General features: G+C 45.7%; 1 protein-coding gene across 1 annotated transcript in view; it reads left to right on the forward strand.

Moving 5' to 3' along the window:
* LOC135523808 (glutamate dehydrogenase, mitochondrial-like) overlaps window positions 1–24307 on the forward strand; it is a 44479-nt gene that overhangs the window by 13604 nt on the left and 6568 nt on the right. The window contains exons 4-6 of the mRNA XM_064950735.1: window positions 3517–3580; window positions 5674–5768; window positions 8099–8278. Coding sequence (XP_064806807.1) covers window positions 3517–3580; window positions 5674–5768; window positions 8099–8278 — 339 coding nt within the window. The remainder of the gene's footprint in view (window positions 1–3516; window positions 3581–5673; window positions 5769–8098; window positions 8279–24307) is intronic.

Genomic DNA, 24307 nt, shown 5'->3' on the forward strand with positions numbered 1-24307 from the left:
GAACACCCTTGAAAGAGGAAGTGTGTCCAAACTTTTGACTGGTACTGTATTTAATTGTTTGAAACCGGAATGCCGTACTACATATTATGAGCATGTCTTACCTTGCCTCAAAGTAGCCTAGCCAAAATCAGACCATATCCCTGGAGGCAATTATTTTATATACACTTTCTTTCATTGTCCAGGAGCCAAAGGCAGAATCCTAGTCATATTAGCAACCCATGCAAGTTATTGCAGATTCGATTTCCCCTTTTTTCTAAATTTCAAACGGATATTTTCATCTGCCGCATGAAACCGCTCGCATGTGCAGTGAGCTTTTGACAACAGTGTTTTCCCACTAATTGCATTAAGGAACGAACATTCGTACGTAGCCTACTTCCTTTTGCACATTGCTGCGCTTATAATGTGAAGAAATAATAGTTGATCAATATTTTAAGCTAAACATTTTCATCTGCTGCTTTAAACTCATTGCTTTAACTGTTTTTTTTAATGTAGCCCTGACACGCACACACACACACACACATACCATAGTAGGCGATTATTGTGGGAACGCTCTGATGCACAGGAAGCATATATTACTCCCTGTCACATCAGTGATATATTCCAGTGACCCCTTTCCACACACACACACACTTTCTGTCTTTTCCCCTCCAGCATAGAAGAAAATCAGAGGTTTAGTCTTATCCTTTTAGCATCTCCTCATTTCTCCTGCTCTCTACACATAGACACTCACCACAGAGCAAGATATACTGTTTACTTATATCCTTTGGCGTTAGGGCTGTTTGCTATGGCTTTCTGTTATAACATTATGTCATAGATAGACTACATGACCAAAAGTATGTGGACTGCTCATCGAACATCTCATTCCAAAAGCATGGGCATTAATATGGAGTTGGTCCCCCCCCCCCCTTTGCTACTATAACAGACTCCACTCTTCTGGGAATGATTTCTACTAGATGTTGGAACATTGCTGCGGTGACTTGCTTCCATTCAGCCTCAAGACCATTTGTGAGGTCTGGTGCTGATGTTCGGCGAGTAGGCCTGGCTCACAGTCGACGTTCCAATTCATCCCCAAGGTGTTCGATGGGGTTGTGTTCAGGGCTCTGTGCAGGCCAATGAAGTTCTTCATCACCGATTTCGACAAACCATTTCTGTATGGACCTCACTTTGTGCACAGGGCATTGTCATGCTAAAACAGGAAAGGGACTTCCCCAAACTGTTGCCACAAAGTTGGAAGAATTGTTTAGAATGTCATTGTATGCTGTAACATTTAAGATTTCCCTTCACTGGAACTAAGCGGCCTAGCCCAAACTATGAAAAACAGCCCCAGTGTCACACCCTGACCATAGTTTACTTTGTATGTTTCTATGTTTTGGTTGGTCAGGGTGTGATCTGAGTGGGCATTCTATGTTGGATGTCTTGTTTGTCTATTTCTATGTCTGGCCTGATATGGTTCTCAATCAGAGGCAGGTGTTAGTCATTGTCTCTGATTGGGAACCATATTTAGGTAGCCTGGGTTTCACTGTGTGTTTGTGGGTGATTGTTCCTGTCTCTGTGTTTTGCACCAGATAGGGCTGTTTTCGGACGTTTGTTATTTTGTTAGTTTATCGTGTATCGTTTCTTTATTAAAATAAAATGAATAACAACCACGCTGCATTTTGGTCCACTCCTCCTTCCCACAACGAAAGCCGTGACACCCAGACCATCATTCTTCCTCCACCAAACTTTACAGTTTGCACTATGCATTGGGGCAGGTTGCATTCTCCTGGCATCCACCAAACCCAGATTTGTCCGTTGGACTGCCAGATCACTCCAGAGAACGCGTTTCCAATGTTCAAGAATCCAATAACGGCACTCCCGCCGACAACTTGGCATTGTGCATGGTGATCTTGGGCTTGTTTGCGGCTGCTTGGCCATGCATACAGATTTCATGATTCTCCCGACGAACAGTTCTTGTGCTGACATTGCTTCCAGAGGCAGTTTGGAACTCGGTAGTGAGTGTTGCAACCAAAGACAGACCATTTTTACGTTGCTACGCGCTTCAGTACCCGGCGGTCCTGTTCTGTTATCTTGTGTGGCTTACCACTTCGCTGCGAGCCATTGTTGCTCCTAGACGTTTCCACTTCACAATAACAGCACTTACAGTTGACCGGAGCAACTCTAGCAGGGCTGAAATTTGACGAACTGACTTGTTGGGAAGGTGGCATCCTATGCGGTGCCATGTTGAAAATCACCGAGCTCGTCAGTTAAGCCATTCTACTGCCAACGTACACTACCGTTCAAAAGTTTGGGGTCACTTAGAAATGTCCTTGTTTTTGAAAGAAAAGCAACAAAAAAAGTCCATTAAAATAACATCAAATTGATCAGAAATACAGTGTAAACATTGTTAATGTTTTAAATGACTATTGTAGCTGGAAACGGCTGTTTTTTTAAATTATTTTTTATAAAATATTTCTACATAGGCGTAAAGAGGCCCATTTATCAGCAACCATCACTCCTGCGTTCCAATGGCACGTTGTGTTAGCTAATCCAAGTTTATCATTTTAAAAGGCTAATTGATCGTTAGAAAACCCTTATGTTAGCACAGCTGAAAACTGTTGTGCAGATTTAAAGAAGCAATACAACTGGCCTTCTTTAGACTAGTTTGTGGGTTTGATTATAAAGTTCCAAAATGGCCAGAAACAAATAACATTCTTCTGAAACTCATCAGTCTATTCTTGTTCTGAGAAATTAAGGCTTTTCCATGTGAGAAATTGCCAAGAAGCTGAAGATCTCGTACAATGCTATATACTACTCCCTTCACAGAACAGCGCAAACTGGCTCTAACCAGAATAGAAAGGGGAGTGGGAGGCCTTGGTACACAACTGAGCAAGAGGACAAGTACATTAGAGTGTCTAGTTTGAGAAACAGATGCCTCACAAGTCCTCAACTGGCAGTTTCATTAAATAGTACCCGCAAAACACCAGTCTCAACATCAACAGTGAAGAGGCGACTCCATCTCAATTATTTCATCAAACAGCTCGCTTAAAGCATCAGACAAGCTCACTATAGTTGATTTTGTGTGTCTGTATAACAACAACAAAAATACACGGTAAGAACTTACGACCAATATTTTTTGTCGGACAGCCACAGTGTCTACACTAGTATGTCCTTCAGCTGGCAGAGACAAAGGAAACCCTTCTCTCAACCCACCCCCCCCTCTCTCCTTGTGCATACTGTGATCAATCAATTCTCTTTATCGCCCTCCCCTTTCTTTTTCTCGCTCACTCTCTCGCCCTCTTTATTTCCCCTCTCTCTCCATTGCGCTCCCTCTCCCTCATCTCAATTCAATTACATTCAAAGGGCCTTTCTTTATTGTCATGGGAAACGTGTTTGCATTGCCATATCAAGTGAAATAAACAAACGTGAGAACACCAAACAATATTAACTTGCTCTCTCTCTCTCTCTCTCTCTCTCTCTCTCTCTCTCTCTCTCTCTCTCTCTCTCTCTCTCTCTCTCTCTCTCTCTCTCTCTCTCTAGGACAATGAACTGGAGAAGATCACTAGGAGGTTTACCATTGAGCTGGCCAAGAAAGGCTTCATCGGTAAGCGTGACTGTGTGCCTCACACAGTCTTACATAGCCAGTTGTCCCCTATGATCCTGTATGCTAATGACTGTGACGTGTTAACTCAAAACACATAGAGATGTCTCTGCCTTACATGTAATAATAGTGATGGGGTAGTAGACCCCTCTTCCAGTCAGTCAGCTCCTGAACATCAGACAGGATGGTATTGTCTCCCTCAATTGGTGCAATGGCTACTGCTATAGGTTTCAGGCTGCTTACCACTCTCCCAAAATACATCATCCAGGAGGGTCCTCTTGATGGGGCTGTCCATTTCGGCAGACTGTGATATGGCAATTTCTTGGAGAGACTCCTTCCCCTCCAGGAGACTGTCAAACATGATGATGACACCACCCCAACGGGTGTGACTGGACAGCTTCAATGTGGTGCTCTTATTCTTCTCACTTTGCTTGGTGAAGTAAATTGCTGCTATATCTTGATGACCCTTCACATACCTAACCATTTCCTTGGCTCTCTTGTAGAGTGTATCCATTGTTTTCAGTACCATGATGTCATTAAGGAGCAGATTCAATGCATGAGCAGCACAGCCAATGGGTGTGATGTGAGGGTAGGACTCCACTTTAGACCAAGCATCCTTCATGTTCACAGCATTGCCTGTTACCAGTGAAAATACCTTCTGTGGTCCAAGGTCATTGATGACTGTCTTCAGCTCATCTGCAATGTAGAGACCGGTGTGTCTGTTGTCACTTGTGTCTGTGCTCTTGTAGAATACTGGTTTAGGGGTGGAGATGATGATGTTAATTATTCCTTGCCCACGAACAATCGACCACCCATCAGAGATGATTGTAATACAGTCTGCTTTCTCTATGATTTGCTTCACCTTCACTTGAACTCTGCATCCAACAAATGAGTAGGTTAAGTATGTCTGGTTGGAGAGGTGTATGCTGGGCGAAGAACATTCAGAAATCTCTTCCAATACACATTGCCTGTGAGCATCAGAAGTGAACCGGTTGCATACACAGCTCGAGCAAGGCATTCGTCAGCATTTCTCTGACTACGTTCCTCCATTGAGTAAAAAACAACAACTTCTGATTCCAGAAGGACCATGAACGATAAGGTGTCTGATTCATCATTTTTACCTTGAATAGAAGTAGAGGGACTTTTGCCAGAGGTTGCTTGTTGTGAGCGGTGAGGGAACTTTATGCACTTGGCCAGATGATTCTGCATCTTTGTTGCATTCTTCACATATGATTTGGCACAGTATTTGCAAATGTACACAGCTTTTCCTTCTACATTAGCTGCAGGAAAATGTCTCCACACATCAGATAGTGCCCCTGGCATGTTCCTGTAAAGATTCAATTCCATGTACAGATAATTAGCTAAGCAGTTAGATTAAACAACTCCTTTGTAAGATGATAAATGTTTTAAAATGGAACATGTATGGAAACAGGTGAATTAACACTCCTCGGTTAGCAGGCTCCAGCAAGCTAAAACCTACATGGCAGTAAAAAACTAACGAGCAGAAATGGTTAACAAGTTCTAAATGAATCAAACACACTGATGTAGGCTACTATTTACAAGTTAACAAAATATAATGTATGTCATATAAAATATATTCACCCCATCCAGTATTGTAATCAAAACTTACCAGAAAGCATGTAGACAGTATAGTAGTGTGGGCTCAATAGCATCTCCATCGTGTGCAAGATCTTGAGAATCAGCTGTACATGAGATGGAAGAGTGCACTGTGCATGCAGGGGGTTGCAATTCCATTGAATTCTGGATAGTTTAACCAAAATATGTCAGAAGACCAAGAGTTGCCTATGTGTATCCCACAAAAAATGTTCACTGTTAAAAGCTAACTTTTTTGATGAATTTAAGCAAAATTCCCCAAATTCCGGAAACTTACCAGAAGATTTCTAACCCTTTGCAACCCTATGTACAAGTATTGAGATGTATTAATACATTTATCTTAAACATGTGTAGTGCGTGATTGTGTATGTTTGTGTGAAAAAAAAGCTGTGTGCGTACGTACGGGAGAGAAATATGTAGAGTGTGTACATGCTCCCCTTCCTCACATATACCTTTACTCCCCTTCCCCCTCCTCCCCTTAGGGCCAGGTATTGATGTGCCTGCTCCTGACATGAGCACCGGAGAGAGAGAGATGTCCTGGATCGCTGACACATACGCCAACACCATTGCACACACTGTGAGTTACAACACACAACACACACACACTGATCCCAACAGGACCAAAGTCATTATTGTGTAGTGTTTGGCCATTCATTCCCATACTGAGCTCAGAGTAACCTATGGCCAGTCAGTGCCTCACAATGTGGTGCGTGTACAGCCCTAATGCCAGGCTGGGTACTGACAAAGGGTTACATATTCCCCACTAAGAGGTGAAAATAGGTACAGGGCATATGTGGTCACTCTTTCTCCGTCTAAATCCCTCCCCCTCTCTCTGTTTTTATCTCTCTAGTTCTCCTTCCACTACAGTAGTAAAGACCCTTAGTTGGAGTTTGCAGGGTGTGTAGAGGGAGACAGATTCCAACTCTCAGGCCCTCTGTGCGTTCCATCTACAAATTACATAGCTTTAAAAAAAGAAACGACTCATTATGTGATTAGCGAATCCTCACAGAGCCTTGCTCAGGCCGATCCCCTCGAACACTCCATATACAGTGCCTTAGGAAAGTATTCAGACCCTTTGACTTTTTCCATGTTTTGTTACGTTACAGCCTTATTCTAAAATTGATTAAATTGTTTTTATCCCCTCATCAATCTACACACTGTACCCCATAACGACAAAACAAAAACAGGTTTTTATACATTTCTGCTAATGTATATATAAAAAAAAAATATATATATATATCACATTTACATAAATGTATAAATAAACCCTTTACGCAGTACTTTGGCAGTGATTACAGCCTCAAGTTTTCTTGGGTATGACGCCACAAGCGTGGCACACCTGTATTTGGGGAGTTTTTCCCATTCTTCTCTGCAGATCATCTCAAGCTCTTTCAGGTTGGATGTGAAGCGTTGCTGCACAGCTATTTTCAGGTCTCTCCAGAGATGTTCGATCGGGTTCAAGTCCGGGATCAGGCTGGGCCACTCAAGGACATTCAGGGACTTGTCCCTAAGCCACTCTTGCTTTGTGTTGGCTGTGTGCTTAGGGTCGTTGTCCCGTTGGAAGGTGAACCTTTGCCCCTGTCAGGTTCTGAGCACTCTGGATCAGGTTTTCATCAAGGAACTCTCTGTACTTTGCTCCGTTCAACTTTCCCTCAAACCTGACTAGTCTCCCAGCCCCTGAAAAACATCCCCTCAGCATGATGCTACCACCACCATGCTTCACCATAAGGATGGTGCCAGGTTTCCTCCAGATGTGAGTTCAATCTTGGTTTCATCAGACCAGAGAATTTTGTTTCTCATGGTCTGAGAGTCTTTAGGTGCCTTTTGGCAAACTCCAAGCGGGCTGTCATGTGACTTTTATTAAGGAGTGGCTTTCGTCTGGCCACTCGGGTTCTTGGATAGCTCCATGACTAAGGCCCTTCTCCCCCGATTGCTCAGTTTGGCCGGGCGGCCAGAGCTAGGAAGTTCCAAACTTCTTCCATTTAGGAATGATGGATGGCCGCTGTGTTCTTGTGGATCTCCAATATTGCAGAATTATTTTGGTACCCTTCCCCAGATCTGTGCCTTGACGCAATGCTGTCTCGGAGCTCTACGGACAATTCCTTTGACCTCATGATTTAGTTTTTGCTCTGACATGCACTGTTAACCTTTTATATAGCCAGGTGTGTGCCTTTCCAATTAATTTTTGATTTAATTAGGCATGTCAGTTAAGAACAAATTCTTATTTACAATGAAGGCTAAACCCTAACCCGGACGTGCGCCGCCCTATGGGACTCCAACCCACGGCCGGTTGTGATACAGCCTGGATTGAACCTGGGTCTGTAGTGATGCCTCTATCACAGAGATGCAGTGCCTTAGACCGCTGCACCACTCGGGAGCCCAAATCATGTCCAATCAATTGAATTTACCACAGGTGGAATTATGTTGTAGTATTTATCGCATGGATAACCAATGAAAACAGGATTCACCTGAGCTCAATTTTGAGTCTCATAGCAAAGGGTCTAAATACTTACTTGAATGAGGTATTTCTTTTTTTTATATATACATTTTCAATGTCAAAATACCTGTTTTACAATCAGCCTGTAATGTAACATAATGTGGGGAAAAAATCAATGGGTCTGAATACTTTCTGAAGGCACTGTACTGCATATCTTGTCAGGTCAGCATGGGTACTATAGTTCTGTTGTTTTACCCCCAGAGCAGTGTGGGTACCGAAGTTCTGTAGTCTGGTCTACAGAGCAGTATGGGTATTGTGGTTCAGTAGTCGGGACCAAGGGTAGTATGGGTACTCTCATAATTATGCTATCTGACAGTTTGACAAACAGCCAACAGATGTAATCCAATCAAACATATGCTCTAATGTGTCTGTCTCTGTGTGTGTCTCTGGGAATGTCTATGTGTGTGCAGGACATCAACGCCCACGCATGTGTGACAGGGAAACCCATCAGCCAGGGCGGTATCCACGGTCGTATCTCAGCCACCGGTCGCGGAGTATTCCACGGCATTGAGAACTTCATCAACGAGGCTTCCTACATGAGCATGTTGGGCCTGACCCCCGGCTTCCAGGACAAGACATTCATAATCCAGGTACACACACCGACACATACACGCATACGTGCACGCATATGCACACGACACGCACATACTTTATTTTGACAAACCCACCACTGGTGTGCATGGCCAAAGAGCTCAATTTTCATGTCATCTGACCATAGGACGGGCTCCGATCCAAGTGCCAATGCCGTTTAGCAAACTCCAGGCGTTTACATTTGCTGGATTACATGAAAATGGAGATCTTTGGCCACGCACGCCAGTAGTGGGTTTGGTGTCTAAATAAGGATGCATATGCAGAAAACAACCCCATACCGACACTTAGAATTAGTGGTGGTGACTCGAGGAACCCTGGATATCCTCAAGGAACCCCTGGAGTTCCTCATGGAACCATTGCTAGTCAGTGGTTCATATTTTCACCTTGGGTTTGTTGAGGGGATCTTGGAGGAACCTTGAATGGTTTGATGTAGCAATGGGTTCTAGAAGGGACCCTGGAGTGAAGGCATGGCCTAGTAGGGGCGTGGCTTTTTTTGGCCACCCTCTAGAGAAAATGTAATTCCAGGAATCTGTTCTGCTGTCTTGTCATACAGATGTTAAGGTTGAACACTGACAGTTTAGTAGTTTCAATGAGCTAATAGAGGTGTATGAGCTCCTCAAATCCCAAATTTGGAATAGTTGCCACTTTATTACTATGTAATCAACAATATTATTAATATTGTAGTAGAATATGTAATATGTATAAATATTCAAGGAATGCTTTAGGTAGCAGTGTACAAATTTAACATGATGAACAGGAATTACATTTATGCTAACAGGTGTCCAGAAATAGCTACCTGAAAGCCACACCTCCAATCTCATAGGCTGCCACCTCCTATATTATTAAAAAGGTTCAAAATGTAAGCCCTTCCATCCAAAAAATATTCCAGTTTGAACCTTTGCGTAGGGATGCCTTGAAGACCATTTCAGAGGGGTTCCTTGAGGAACCTTTTTCAACTGGAAAGGTTCTGCTGGTGTGGCAACCCAAAAAGGTTCTTCCAGGCACCTTTACATCTAAAAGTGTACACTAAAATATAGTGGTGAATCTTTGATGTTATGAGGCTATTTTGCTTCCAAATTCCAACGGTCCGGGGGCCCTTTAACCGGAATCATTAACTTTTAGAAATTTCTTATCACTAAACTAGTGAAATAATTCAATCGTGCTCCTGAATGTATTTGTGTGCTCTGAATATCATCATATGTACTCCTTGTATAAAAATATCAGCGTTAGAGCCGTGAATTAATAATAATAAGATATTTTTTATTTATTTCACCTTTGTTTAACCAGGTAGGCCAGTTGAGAACAAGTTCTCATTTACAACTGCGACCTGGCCAAGATAAAGCAAAGCAGTGTGACAAAAAACAACACAGTTACACATAAACAAACAGTCAATAACACAATATAAAAATCTATATACAGTATGTGCAAATGAAGTAAGGAGGAAAGGCAATAAATATGCCAATAGTAGCGAAGTAATTACAATTTAGAAAATGTGAACACTGGAGTGCTATATGTGCAGTGATGATGTGCAAGTAGAGATACTGGAGTGCAAAAGAGCAAAAAAAGTAAATAAAAACAATATGGGGATGAGGTAGGTAGTTGAATGGGCTATTTACAGATGGGCTGTGTACAGCTGCAGCGATCGGTAAGCTGCTCAGATAGCTCATTCTTAAAGTTAGTGGGGGAGATAAGTCTCCAACTTCAGCGATTTTTGCAATTTGTTCAAGTCATTGGCAGCAGAGAACTGGAAGGACAGGCAGCCAAAGGAGGTGTTGAATTTGGGGATGACCAGTGAGATATACCTGCTGGAGCACGTGCTACGGGTGGGTGTTGTTATGGTGAGGTGTGGGGGGAGATGAGGCGGAGCTTTACCTAGCAAAGACTTATAGATGACCTGTAGCCAGTGGGTCTGGTGACGAATATGTAGCGAGGGCCAGCCGACGAGAGCATACAGGTCGCAGTGGTGGGTGGTATAATGGGCTTTGGTGACAAAACGGATGGCACTGTGATAGACTGCATCCAGTTTGCTGAGTGGAGTGTTGGAGGCTATTTTGTAAATGACATCGCCCGAAGTCGAGGATCAGAAGGATAGTCAGTTTTACAAGGGTATGTTTGGTAGCGTGAGTTAAGGAGGCTTTGTTGTGAAATAGGACGCTGATTATAGATTTAATTTTGGATTAGAGATGCTTGATATGAGCCTGGAAGGAGAGTTTACAGTCTAGCCAGACACCTAGGTATTTGTAGTTGTCCACATATTCTAAGTCAGGGCAGGTGCAGGCAGCGATCGGTTGAAGAGCATGCATTTAGTTTTAGTTTTACTAGCGTTTAAGAGCAGTTGGAGGCCACGGAAGGAGTGTTGTGTGGCATTGAAGCTCATTTGTAAGTTTGTTAACACAGTGTCCAAAGAAGGGCCAGATGTATACAAAATGGTGTCGTCTGTGTAAAGGTGGATCAAGGACTCACCCGCAGTAAGAGCGACATCATTGTTATATACATAGAAAAGAATCGGCCTCGATAATTGAACCCTGTGGTAACCCCATAGAGACTGCCAGAGGTTCGAACAACAGGCCCACCGATTTGACACACTGAACTCTATCTGAGAAGTAGTTGGTGAACCAGGCGAGGCAGTCATTAGAGAAACCAAGGCTGTTGAGTCTGCCGATAAGAATATGGTGATTGACAGAGTCGAAAGCCTTGGCCAAGTCTATGAAGATGGCTGCGCAGTACTGTCTTTTATCGATTGCGGTTATGATATTGTTTAGTACTTTGAGCGTGGCTGAGGTGCACCAGTGACCAGCTTGGAAACCGGATGGCACAGCGGAGAAGGTACGGTGGGATTGAAAATGGTCAGTGATCTGTTTGTTAACTTGGCTTTTGAAGACTTTAGAAAGGCAGAGCCGGATGGATATAGGTCTGTAACAGTTTGGGTCTAGAGTGTCACCCCCTTTGAAGAGGGGGATGACCGCGGCAGCTTTCCAATCTTTGGGAATCTCAGACGATATGGAAGAGAGGTTGAACAGACGAGTAATAGGGGTTGCAACAATGGTGGCAGATAATTTTAGAAAGAGAGAGTCCAGATTGTCTAGCCCAGCTGGGTACGGGTCCAGGTTTTTCAGCTCTTTCAGAACATCTGCTATCTGGATTTGGGTGAAGAAGAAGCTGGGAAGGCTTGGGCAAGTAGCTGCAGGGGATGCGGAGCTGTTGTCCTGGGTTGGGGTAGCCAGGAGGAAAGCATGGCCAGCTGTAGAGAAAGGCTTATTGAAATTCTTGATTACCGTGGATTTATCAGTGGTGTTTCCTAGCCTCAGTGTGGTGGGCAGCTGGGAGGAGGTGCTCTTATTCTCCATGGACTTTACAGTGTCTCAGAACTTTTGGAGTTAGAGCTATAGGATGCAAATTTCTGTTTGAAAAAGGTTGCCTTTGCTTTCCTAACTGACTGTGTGTATTGGTTCCTGGCTTCCCTAAAAAGTAAATGGTGGGGACTATTCGATGCTAGTGCAATACGCCACAGGAAACTGTAGCACTCAGCATTTTTTGGCAGGGCAGGCACTTTGCTGATTCTTGATGTTTAGTTGTAGAACTGTTTATCTGTTTTAATTTTTACTGTCTTACTTAAATTATTTATTTTAACATACGTTAAAAGACTCTTGAATATACACTACCGTTCAAAAGTTTGGGGTCAGTTAGAAATGTCCTTGTTTTTGAAAGAAAAGCACATTTTCTCCCCATTAAAATAACATCAAATTGATCAGAAATACAGTGTAGACATTGTTAATGTTGTAAATGACTATTGTAGCTGGAAACAGTAGATTTTTTTATGGAATACCTACATAGGCGTACAGAGGCCAATTATTAGCAACCATCACTCCTGTGTTCCTTGATCGTCAGGCTAATTGATCGTCAGTATACCCTTTTGCAATTATGTTAGCACAGCTGAAAACAGTTGTGCTGATTAAAGATTTAACTGGCCTTTAGACTAGTTGAGCATCTGGAGCATGGTTCGATTACAGACTCAAAATGACCAGAAACAAAGAACTTGATTCTGAAATTCATCAGTCTATTCTTGTTCTGAGAAATGAAGGCAATTTCATGCGAGTTATTGCCAAGAAACTGATGATCTCGTACAACGTTGTGTACTACTCCCTTCACAGAACAGTGCAAACTGGCTCTAAACAGAATAGAAGGAGGAGTGGGAGGCCCTGAGCAAGAGGACAGGTACATTAGTGTATAGTTTGAGAAACAGACGCCTCACATATCCTCAACTGGCAGCTTCATTAAATAGTACCTGCAAAACACCAGTCTCACCATCAACAGTGAAGAGGCGACTCCGGGATGCTGGCAATCTAGGCAGAGTTGCAAAGAAAAAGCCATATCTCAGACTGGCCAATAAAAAGAAGATATTAAGATGGGATAAAGAACACAGACACTGGACAGAGGAAGATTGGAAAAAAGTGTTTTGGATAGACAAATCTAAGTTTGAGGTGTTCGGATCACAAAAAAGGACATTTGTGAGACGTAGAACAAATGAAAAGATGCTGGAGGAGTGCTTGACGCCATCTGTCAAGGATGGTGGAGGCAATGTGATGGTCTGGAGGTGCTTTGGTGGTGGTACAGTGGGAGATTTGTACAAGGTAAAAGGGATCTTGAAGAAGGATGGCTATCACTCCATTTTGCAACATCATGCCATACCCTGTGGATGGCCCTTAATTGGAGCCAATTTCCCCCTAAAACAAGACAATGACCCAAAGCACAGCTCCAAACTATGCAATTACTATTTAGGGAAGAAGCTGTCAGCTGGTATTCTGTCTATAATTGAGTGGCCAGCACAGTCACCGGATCTCAACCCTATTGAGCAGTTCTGGGAGCTGCTTGACCGTATGGTACGTAATAAGTGCCCATCAAGCCAATCCAATTTTTGCGAGGGGCTTCAGGAAGCATGTGGTGGAATCTCTTCAGATTACCTCAACAAATTAACTAGAATGCCAAAGGTCTGTAAGGCTGTAATTGCTGCAAATGGAGGACTCTTCGATGAAAGCAAAGTTTGAAGGACACAATTATTATTTCAATAAAAAATCATTATTTATAACCTTGTCAACGTCTTGACTATATTCACTATTTATTTTGCAACTAATTTCATGTATGTTTTTTATAGAAAACAAGGACATTTTTATGTGTCCCCAAGCTTTTGAACGGTAGTAAAATAAAATCAAACCAAATGTATTTGTCACATACATGGTTAGCAGATGTTAATGCGAGTGTAGCGAAATGCTTGTGCTTCTAGTTCCGACAATGCAGTAATAACCAACGAGTAATCTAACCTAACAATTCCAAAACTACTACCTTATACACACAAGTGTAAAGGGATAAAGAATATGTACATAAAGATATATGAATGAGTGATGGTACAGAATGGCATAGGCAAGATGCAGTAGATGGTATCAAGTACAGTATATACATATGAGATGAATAATGTAGGGTATGTAAACAAAGTGGCATAGTTTAAAGTGGCTAGTGATACATGTGTTACATAAAGATGCAGTAGATGATATAGAGTACAGTATATAAATATACATATGAGATGAGTAATGTAGGGTATGTAAACATTATATTAAGTAGCATTGTTTAAAGTGGCTAGTGATATATTTTCCATCAATTCCCATTATTAAAGTGGCTGGAGTTGAGTCAGTGTGTTGGCAGCAGCCATTCAATGTTAGTGGTGGCTGTTTAACAGTCTAATGGCCTTGAGATAGAAGCTGTTTTTCAGTCTCTCGGTCCCTGCTTTGATGCACCTGTACTGACCTCACCTTCTGGATGATAGCGGGGTGAACAGGCAGTGGCTCGGGTGGTTGTTTTCCTTAATGATCTTTATGGCCTTCCTGTGACATCGGGTGGTGTAGGTGTTCTGGAGGGCAGGTAGTTTGCCCCCGGTGATGTGTTGTGCAGACCTCACTACTCTCTGGAGGGCCTTACGGTTGTGGGCGGAGCAGTTGCCGTACCAGGCGGTGATACAGCCCGACAGGATGCTCTCGATTGTGCATCTGTAGAAGTTTGTGAGTGCTTTTGGTGACAAGCCGAATTTCTTCAGCCTCCTGAGGTTGACGAGGCGCTGCTGGGCCTTCTTCACAACTCTGTCTGTGTGGGTGGACCAATTCAGTTTGTCCGTGATGTGTACGCCGAGGAACTTAAAACTTACTACCCTCTCCACTACTGTCCCGTCGATGTGGATAGGGGGGTGCTCCCTCTGCTGTTTCCTGAAGTCCACAATCATCTCCTTTGTTTTGTTGACGTTGAGTGTGAGGTTATTTTCCTGACACCACACTCAGCGGCCCTCACCTCCTCCCTGTAGGCCGTCTCATCGTTGTTGGTAATCAAGTCTACCACTGTAGCGTTGTCCGCAAACTTGATGATTGAGTTGGAGGCGTGCGTGGCCACGCAGTCATGGGTGAACAGGGAGTACAGGGGCGGGCTCAGAACGCACCCTTGTGGGGCCCCAGTGTTGAGGATCAGCGGGGTGGAGGTGTTGTTACCTACCCTCACCACCTGGGGGGCGGCCCGTCGAAGTCCAGTACCCAGTTGCACAGGGCGGAGTCGAGACCCAGGTTCTCGAGCTTGATGACGAGTTTGGAGGGTATTATGGTGTTAAATGCTGAACTGTAGTCGATGAACAGCATTCTCACATAGGTATTCCTGTTATCCAGATGTGTTTATGCAGTGTGGTTGAGATTGCATCGTCTGTGGACCTATTTGGGCGGTAAGCAAATTGGAGTGGGTCTAGGGTGTCAGGTAGGGTGGAGGTGATATGGTCCTTGACTAGTCTCTCAAAGCACTTCATGATGACGAAAGTGAGTGCTACGGGGCGGTAGTCGTTTAGCTCAGTTACCTTAGTTATTATTTCCGGCGTCGAAAGAGATGGCCGCCTCGCTTCGCGTTCCTACGAAACTATGCAGTTTCGTTTTTTTACGTTTTATTTCTTACATTGGTACCCCAGGTAATCTTAGATTTCATTATCAACCGTCGGGAAGAACTACTGAATATAAGCGCAACGTCAACTCACCATCAGCATGACCAGGAATATGACTTTCCCGAACCGGATCCTGTGTTCTGCCTCCACCCAGGACAACGGAATGGATCCCAGCCTGCGACCCAAAACAAAGACGTTGTAAAAGAGGGAAACGTAGCGGTCTTCTGGTCAGGCTCCGGAGACGGGCACATCGCGCACCACTCCCTAGCATACTACTCGCCATTGTCCAGTCTCTTGACAACAAGGTTGATGAAATCCAAGCAAGGGTAGCATTCCAGAGGGACATCAGAGACTGTAATGTTCTTTGCTTCACGGAAACATGGCTCACTCGAGAGACGCTAACGGAATCGATGCAGCCAGCTGGTTTCTTCACACATCGCGCCGACAGAAACAAAAATCTTTCTGGAAAGTAGAGCGGCGGCTTTTGCCTTGGAAAATTCCAGAAAATTATTTCATGGCTTTAGAAGCTTCTGATGAGCTAATTGACATCATTTGAGTCAATTGGAGGTGTACCTGTGGATGTATTTCAAGGCCGACCTTCAAACTCAGTGCCTCTTTGCTTGACATCATGGGAAAAACAAAAGAAATCAGCCAAGACCTCAGAAAAGAAATTGTAGACCTCCACAAGTCTGGTTCATCCTTGGGAGGAATTTCCAAACGCCTGAAGCTACCACGTTCATCTGTACAAACAATAGTACGTAGTAGTAAGTATAAACACCATGGGACCACGCAGCCGTGATAGCGCTCAGGAAGGAGACGCATTCTGTCTGCTCGAGATGAACGCACAAATGCGAAAGGAAAAAAGGCAGCCTAAGTATGATTCCCAATCAGAGACAACGATTGAGAACCACACCCGGCCAGACACAAAGAAATAGAAATAAAGAAACTAGAATGCCCACCCTAGTCACATGCTGGCCGAACCAAAATAGAGAATAAAAGCCTCTCTATGTCCAGGGCGTGACAGTACCACCCTCCCCCCGGCCGCAAAACCGGCTCTAAAGGGGAGGGTCCGAGTGGACATCCCTTACGGCGGCGGCTCTGGTGTGGGATGTAGACCACCCTCCGCCTCTGGCTCCCCCCACTTTGGTGGCGCCTCTGGTGTGGGGACCCTCGTTGTGGGCCCCGGACTGGAGGCCCTCTCTGCCGGCCCCGGACTGGGGGCCCCGGACTGGCCCGTTGAGCAGGCACAGGACTCAGGCTGTAGAGACCTACTGGAGGCCTGGTCCTTGGAGGAGGCACAGGATGAACCAGGCTGAATGCCCACTTTAGCCCGGCACCTCCAAAGCGCAGGCACAGGTCAAACCGGGCTGTGGGGGAGCACTGGAGATCTGGTGCTTAACACTTGCACCTCTCCTCTTGGCTAAATGCCCACTTTAGCCCGGCAGGGGCGGAGCGCAGGTGTAGGACGCACTGAGCAGTCACTGCGCACCGGAGACGCAGTGCGCAGAGCCGGTGCAGGATACCCTGAGCCAAAACGGCGCACCAGAGACCAATGGCGCTGAGCTGGCACAATCCGGCCTGGCTGGATGCCCACTCTAGCGTGGCACTTGCGGAGAGCTGGCTCCGAGCGTACCGGGCTGTGCATGTGCACCGGAGACACTGTGCACTTTACCGCATAACACGGTGCATGCCCGGTCACTCGCTCTCCGCGGTAAGCACGGGGAGTTGACTTAGGTCTATAACCTGACTCCGCCAATCTCCCCTTCTGCCCCCCAACATTTTTGGGGCTACCTCTCATGCCTCCTTCGCTGCCTTTAATTCCTCCTTTGGACTGTGATATTCCCCAGCCTGCCTCCAGGGTCCTTTACCGTCCAGGATTTCCTCCCAAGTCCATGAGTCCCTTTCTCCACGCTGTTTGGTCCCTTTGTGGTGGATAGTTCTGTCACGTTCGTCGAAAGGAATGGACCAAAGCGCAGCGTGATGAGCGTACATTTCTCTTTATTTTAAATGAATGTCGCCAACAAAACAGGGAAACGACCGTGAAGCTTAACTTGGGCAATAGTGCCACGAACAAAGATAACTACCCACAAATGCAAAAGGAAAAAAGGCTGCCTAAATATAATTCCCAATCAGAGACAACGATAGACAGCTGCCTCTGATTGAGAACCACACCCGGCCAAACACAAAGAAATAGAAAACATAGAAATAAAGAAACTAGAATGCCCACCCTAGTCACACCCTGGCATAACTAAAATAGTGAATAAAAGCCTCTCTATGGCCAGGCCGTGACAGTACTTTGGTGCAAAAATTGCAGATCAATCACAGAACAACAGCAAAGGACCTTGTGAAGATGCTGGAGGAAACCGGGACAAAAGTATCTATATCCACAGTAAAACAAGTCCTTTATTACATTTACATTACATTTAAGTCATTTAGCAGACGCTCTTATCCAGAGCGACTTACAAATTGGTGAATTCACCTTCTGACATCCAGTGGAACAGCCACTTTACAATAGTGCATCTAAATCATTTAAGGGGGGGGTGAGAAGGATTACTTTATCCTATCCTAGGTATTCCTTGAAGAGGTGGGGTTTCAGGTGTCTCCGGAAGGTGGTTATTGACTCCGCTGTCCTGGCGTCGTGAGGGAGTTTGTTCCACCATTGGGGGGCCAGAGCAGCGAACAGTTTTGACTGGGCTGAGCGGGAACTGTACTTCCTCAGTGGTAGGGAGGCGAGCAGGCCAGAGGTGGATGAACGCAGTGCCCTTGTTTGGGTGTAGGGCCTGATCAGAGCCTGGAGGTACTGCGGTGCCGTTCCCCTCACAGCTCCGTAGGCAAGCACCATGGTCTTGTAGCGGATGCGAGCTTCAACTGGAAGCCAGTGGAGAGAGCGGAGGAGCGGGGTGACGTGAGAGAACTTGGGAAGGTGGAACACCAGACGGGCTGCGGCGTTCTGGATGAGTTGAAGGGGTTTAATGGCACAGGCAGGGAGCCCAGCCAACAGCGAGTTGCAGTAATCCAGACGGGAGATGACAAGTGCCTGGATTAGGACCTGCGCCGCTTCCTGTGTGAGGCAGGGTCGTACTCTGCGGATGTTGTAGAGCATGAACCTACAGGAACGGGCCACCGCCTTGATGTTAGTTGAGAACGACAGGGTGTTGTCCAGGATCACGCCAAGGTTCTTAGCGCTCTGGGAGGAGGACACAATGGAGTTGTCAACCGTGATGGCGAGATCATGGAACGGGCAGTCCTTCCCCGGGAGGAAGAGCAGCTCCGTCTTGCCGAGGTTCAGCTTGAGGTGGTGATCCGTCATCCACACTGATATGTCTGCCAGACATGCAGAGATGCGATTCGCCACCTGGTCATCAGAAGGGGGAAAGGAGAAGATTAATTGTGTGTCGTCTGCATAGCAATGATAGGAGAGACCATGTGAGGTTATGACAGAGACAAGTGACTTGGTGTATAGTGAGAATAGGAGAGGGCCTAGAACAGAGCCCTGGGGGACACCAGTGGTGAGAGCGTGTGGCGAGGAGACAGATTCTCGCCACGCCACCTGGTAGGAGCGACCTGTCAGGTAGGACGCAATCCGAGCGTGGGCCGCACCGGAGATGCCCAACTCGGAGAGGGTGGAGAGGAGGATCTGATGGTTCACAGTATCGAAGGCAGCCGATAGGTCTAGAAGGATGAGAGCAGAGGAGAGAGAGTTAGCTTTAGCAGTGCGGAGCGCCTCCGTGATACAGAGAAGAGCAGTCTCAGTTGAATGACTAGTCTTGAAACCTGACTGATTTGGATCAAGAAGGTCATTCTGAGAGAGAGAGCTGGCCAAGGACGGCACGTTCAAGAGTTTTGGAGAGAAAAGAAAGAAGGGATACTGGTCTGTAGTTGTTGACATCGGAGGGATCGAGTGTAGGTTTTTTCAGAAGGGGTGCAACTCTCGCTCTCTTGAAGACGGAAGGGACGTAGCCAGCGGTCAGGGATGAGTTGATGAGCGAGGTGAGGTAAGGGAGAAGGTCTCCGGAAATGGTCTGGAGAAGAGAGGAGGGGATAGGGTCAAGCGGGCAGGTTGTTGGGCGGCCGGCCGTCACAAGAAGCGAGATTTCATCTGGAGAGAGAGGGGAGAAAGAGGTCAGAGCACAGGGTAGGGCAGTGTGAGCAGAACCAGCGGTGTCGTTTGACTTAGCAAACGAGGATCGGATGTTGTCGACCTTCTTTTCAAAATGGTTGACGAAGTCATCTGCAGAGAGGGAGGAGGGGGGGAGGGGGAGGAGGATTCAGGAGGGAGGAGAAGGTGGCAAAGAGCTTCCTAGGGTTAGAGGCAGATGCTTGGAATTTAGAGTGGAAGAAAGTGGCTTTAGCAGCAGAGACAGAGGAGGAAAATGTAGAGAGGAGGGAGTGAAAGGATGCCAGGTCTGCAGGGAGGCGAGTTTTCCTCCGTTTCCGCTCGGCTGCCCGGAGCACTGTTCTGTGAGCTCGCAATGAGTCGTCGAGCCACGGAGCGGGAGGGGAGGACCGAGCCGGCCTGGAGGATAGGGGACATAGAGAGTCAAAGGATGCAGAAAGGGAAGAGAGGGGGGTTGAGGAGGCAGAATCAGGAGATAGGTTGGAGAAGGTATGAGCAGAGGGAAGAGATGATAGGATGGAAGAGGAGAGAGTAGCGGGGGAGAGAGAGCGAAGGTTGGGACGGCGCGATACCATCCGAGTAGGGGCAGTGTGGGAAGTGTTGGATGAGAGCGAGAGGGAAAAGGATACAATGTAGTGGTCGGAGACTTGGAGGGGAGTTGCAATGAGGTTAGTAGAAGAACAGCATCTAGTAAAGATGAGGTCGAGCGTATTGCCTGCCTTGTGAGTAGGGGGGGAAGGTGAGAGGGTGAGGTCAAAAGAGGAGAGGAGTGGAAAGAAGGAGGCAGAGAGGAATGAGTCAGAGGTAGACGTGGGGAGGTTAAAGTCGCCCAGGACTGTGAGAGGTGAGCCGTCCTCAGGAAAGGAGCTTATCAAGGCATCAAGCTCATTGATGAACTCTCCGAGGGAACCTGGAGGGCGATAAATGATAAGGATGTTAAGCTTGAAAGGGCTGGTAACTGTGACAGCATGGAATTCAAAGGAGGCGATAGACAGATGGGTAAGGGGAGAAAGAGAGAATGACCACTTGGGAGAGATGAGGATCCCGGTGCCACCACCCCGCTGACCAGAAGCTCTCGGGGTGTGCGAGAACACGTGGGCGGACGAAGAGAGAGCAGTAGGAGTAGCAGTGTTCTCTGTGGTGATCCATGTTTCCGTCAGTGCCAAGAAGTCGAGGGACTGGAGGGAGGCATAGGCTGAGATGAACTCTGCCTTGTTGGCCACAGATCGGCAGTTCCAGAGGCTACCGGAGACCTGGAACTCCACGTGGGTCGTGCGCGCTGGGACCACCAGATTAGGGTGGCCGCGGCCACGCGGTGTGGAGCGTTTGTATGGTCTGTGCAGAGAGGAGAGAACAGGGATAGATAGACACATAGTTGACAGGCTACAGAAGAGGCTACGCTAATGCAAAGGAGATTGGAATGACAAGTGGACTACACGTCTCGAATGTTCAGAAAGTTAAGCTTACGTAGCAAGAATCTTATTGACTAAAATGATTGAAATGATACAGTACTGCTGGAGTAGGCTAGCTGGCAGTGGCTGCGTTGTTGACTTTGTAGGCTAGCTGGCAGTGGCTGCGTTGTTGACACTACACTAATCAAGTCGTTCCGTCGAGTGTAATAGTTTCTACAGTGCTGCTATTCGGGGGCTAGCTGGCTAGCTAGCAGTGTTGATTACGTTACGTTACGTTAAAAGAACGACAATAGCTGGCTAGCTAACCTAGAAAATCGCTCTAGACTACACAATTGTCTTAGATACAAAGACGGCTATGTAGCTAGCTAGCTACGATCAAACAAATCAAACCGTTGTACTGTAATGAAGTGAAATGAAAATGTGATACTACCTGTGGAGCGAAGCGGAATGTTGACCGGGTAGTTGAAGTTCAATTCGGTAGACGTTGGCTAGCTGTTGGCTAGCTAGCTAGCAGTATCTCCTACGTTAAGGACGACAAATAGCTGGCTAGCTAACCTCGGTAAATTAAGATAATCACTCTAAGTCTACACACTCTAAACTACACAATTATCTTGGATACGAAGACAGCAAAGACAACTATGTAGCTAGCTAACACTACACTAATCGAGTCGTTCAGTTGAGTGTAATAGTTTCTACAGTGCTAGTAGACGGTGGACGTTAGCTAGCTGCTAGGCAGATAGCAGTGTAGACTACGTTAGGACGACGAAATACGATAATTACGCAATTATCTTTGATACAAAGACGGCTATGTAGCTAGCTAAGAAGAAATTGCTAAGATTAGACAAATCAAACCGTTGTACTATAATGAAATGTAATGAAAATGTAATGAAAAGTTATACTACCTGCGGACCGAAGTGTAGACCGAAGTGTAGATGCGACCGCTCGCTCCAACCCGGAACCGGAAACATAACCTGAAAGGCCGCTCAGCAAGGAAGAAGCCACTGCTCCAAAACTGCCATTAAAAGCCAGACTACGGTTTGCAACTGCACATGGGGACAAAGATTGCACTTTTTGGAGGAATGTCCTCCGGTCTGGTGAAACAAAAATAGAACTGTTTGGCCATAATGACCATCATTATGTTTGGAGGAAAAAGGGGGAGGCTTGCAAGCCGAAGAACACTATCCCAACTGTGAAGCACGGGGATGGCAGCATCATGTTGTGGGGTTGCTTTGCTGCAGGAGAGACTGGTGCACTTCACAAAATAGATGGCATCATGAGGGAGTTAAAGTATGTGGATATATTGAAGCAACATCTCAAGACATCATTCAGGAAGTTAAAGCTTGGTCACAAATGGGTCTTCCAAGTTTAACATTTTAAAGGCAATGCTACCAAATACTAATTGAGTGCATGTAAACGTCTGACCCACTGGGAATGTGATGAAAGAAATACAAGCTGAAATAAATCATTCTCTCTATTATTATTCTGACATTTCGCATTTTTAAAATGAAGTGGTGATCCTAACTGAACTAAAACTGAATTTTTACTAGGATTAAATGTCAGGAATTGTGAAAAACTGAGTTTAAATGTATTAAGCTAAGGTGTATGTAATCTTCTGACTTCAACTGTAGGTATTCCTCTTGTCCAGATTTTATCGTCTGTGTACCTGTTGGGGAAGTTTGCAAACTGAAGTAGGTCTAGGGTGGCAGGTACGGTGGAGGTGATATGATCCTTGACTAGTCTCTCATAGCACTTCATGATGACAGAAATGAGTGCTACGGTGATTTAGGCATTTAGTTCTTGGGGACAGGAACAATTGAGGCCATCTTGAAGCATGTGGGGACAGCAGACTGGGATAGGGAGAATATTGAATATGTCCGTAAACACAGCAGGCAGCTGGTCGGCACATGCTCTGAGGACGCGGCTCGGGATGTCCTCTGGGCCAGCAGCCCTGCGAGGGTTAACACATTTAAATGTCTTACTCACATCGGTCACGGAGAGAGGGGGCGCAGTCCTTGTTAGCGGGCCGCGACGATGGCACTGTATTATCCTCAAAGCGGTTGAAGAGGGTGTTTAGTTTATCTGGAAGCGAGATGACGGTGTCCGTGACATGACTGGTTTTATTTTTGTTGTCCGTCATTTCCTGTAGACCCTGCCACAAACGTCTTGTATCTGAGCCGTTGAATTGTGACTCCACTTCGTCCCTATACCGACATTTCGCTTGTTTGATTGCCTTGCGGAGGGAATAACTACACTGTTCATAATCAGCCATATTCCAATACCTCTTTCCATGGTTAAATGTGGTGGTTCACGCTTTCAGTCTTGTGAAAATGCCGCCATCCATCCATGGTTTCTGGTTAGGGTAGGTTTTAATAGTCACAATGGGTACAACATCTCCAATGCACTTCCTTATAAACTCACTCACCGTGTCAGCATATAGATCGATGTTATTCTCTGAGGCTGCCCGGAACATATCCCAGGCCATGTGATCAAAACAATCTTGAAGCGTGGATTATGATTGGTCAGACCAGCGTTGAATGGTTCTCGTCACGGGTACATTCTGTTTGAGTTTCTGCCTATAAAGACGGTAGGAGCAAGATGGAGTCATGGTCGGATTTGCAGAAGGGAGGGCAAGGGAGGGCCTTGTATGCATCGCGAATGTTAGAGTAGCAGTGATCGAATGTATTGCCCGCCCGAGTGCTGCAATCAATAAGCTGATAGAATTTAGGTAGCCTTGTTCTCAAATTAGCTTTGTTAAAATCCCAGCTACAATAAATGCAGCCTCAGTATATATGGTTTCCAGTTCACATAGAGTCCAGTGAAGTTCCTTAAGAATTCTGGCATTTGATTTTAAGGAATTCTAGGTCGGGTGTGCAGAAGGACTTGAGTTCCGGTATGTTGTTATGATTACACCATGAGTTAATCTTCTTCCCAGAGAGGTGTTTATATCTTTCGGAGCGACACATGAAGAAGCCCGGACCTGACTGTACACACACACACGCAGACGGACACACACACACACTTGCAGGCCCCATGGCCTTGTCCTCTTTCCTGGAAGCCTGTCTATAATTATCACCCTTTCCCTGTAATGAGCTGCTGAGAGTGTACGACAAAGTATGTGTTTGTGTGTAGGTCACTCAGTGTAAGGGTGAATGTACTACCGATTAAGTTAGGATGAAAGTTAATGGCAACAGCAGTAGAGATCTGTTGATATACTCACATCTCGCCTTGGTGCCTGATGTACAGACTGACTGACTAAACAGAGAGAGGTTGGAGGTGAGGAATGTCTGTTTGTGTGTAGTGGTTGCAGGGAGAGGGGTGAGGTGGAGAGAGCTCACCCTGTGCCCTGCCTATCGTGTGTGTGTGTGTGTGTGTGTGTGTGTGTGTGTGTGTGTGTGTGTGTGTGTGTGTGTGTGTGTGTGTGTGTGTGTGTGTGTGTGTGTGTGTGTGTGTGTGTGTTTGTGTGTGTGTGTGTGTGTGTGTGTGTGTGTGATTAGATTTTCTTGGAGATTTAGTGAGTATGCAGATCTGTAATGTCATC

Source organism: Oncorhynchus masou, chromosome 31, assembly GCF_036934945.1.
Source record: "Oncorhynchus masou masou isolate Uvic2021 chromosome 31, UVic_Omas_1.1, whole genome shotgun sequence".
Classification (NCBI taxonomy): domain Eukaryota; kingdom Metazoa; phylum Chordata; class Actinopteri; order Salmoniformes; family Salmonidae; genus Oncorhynchus; species Oncorhynchus masou.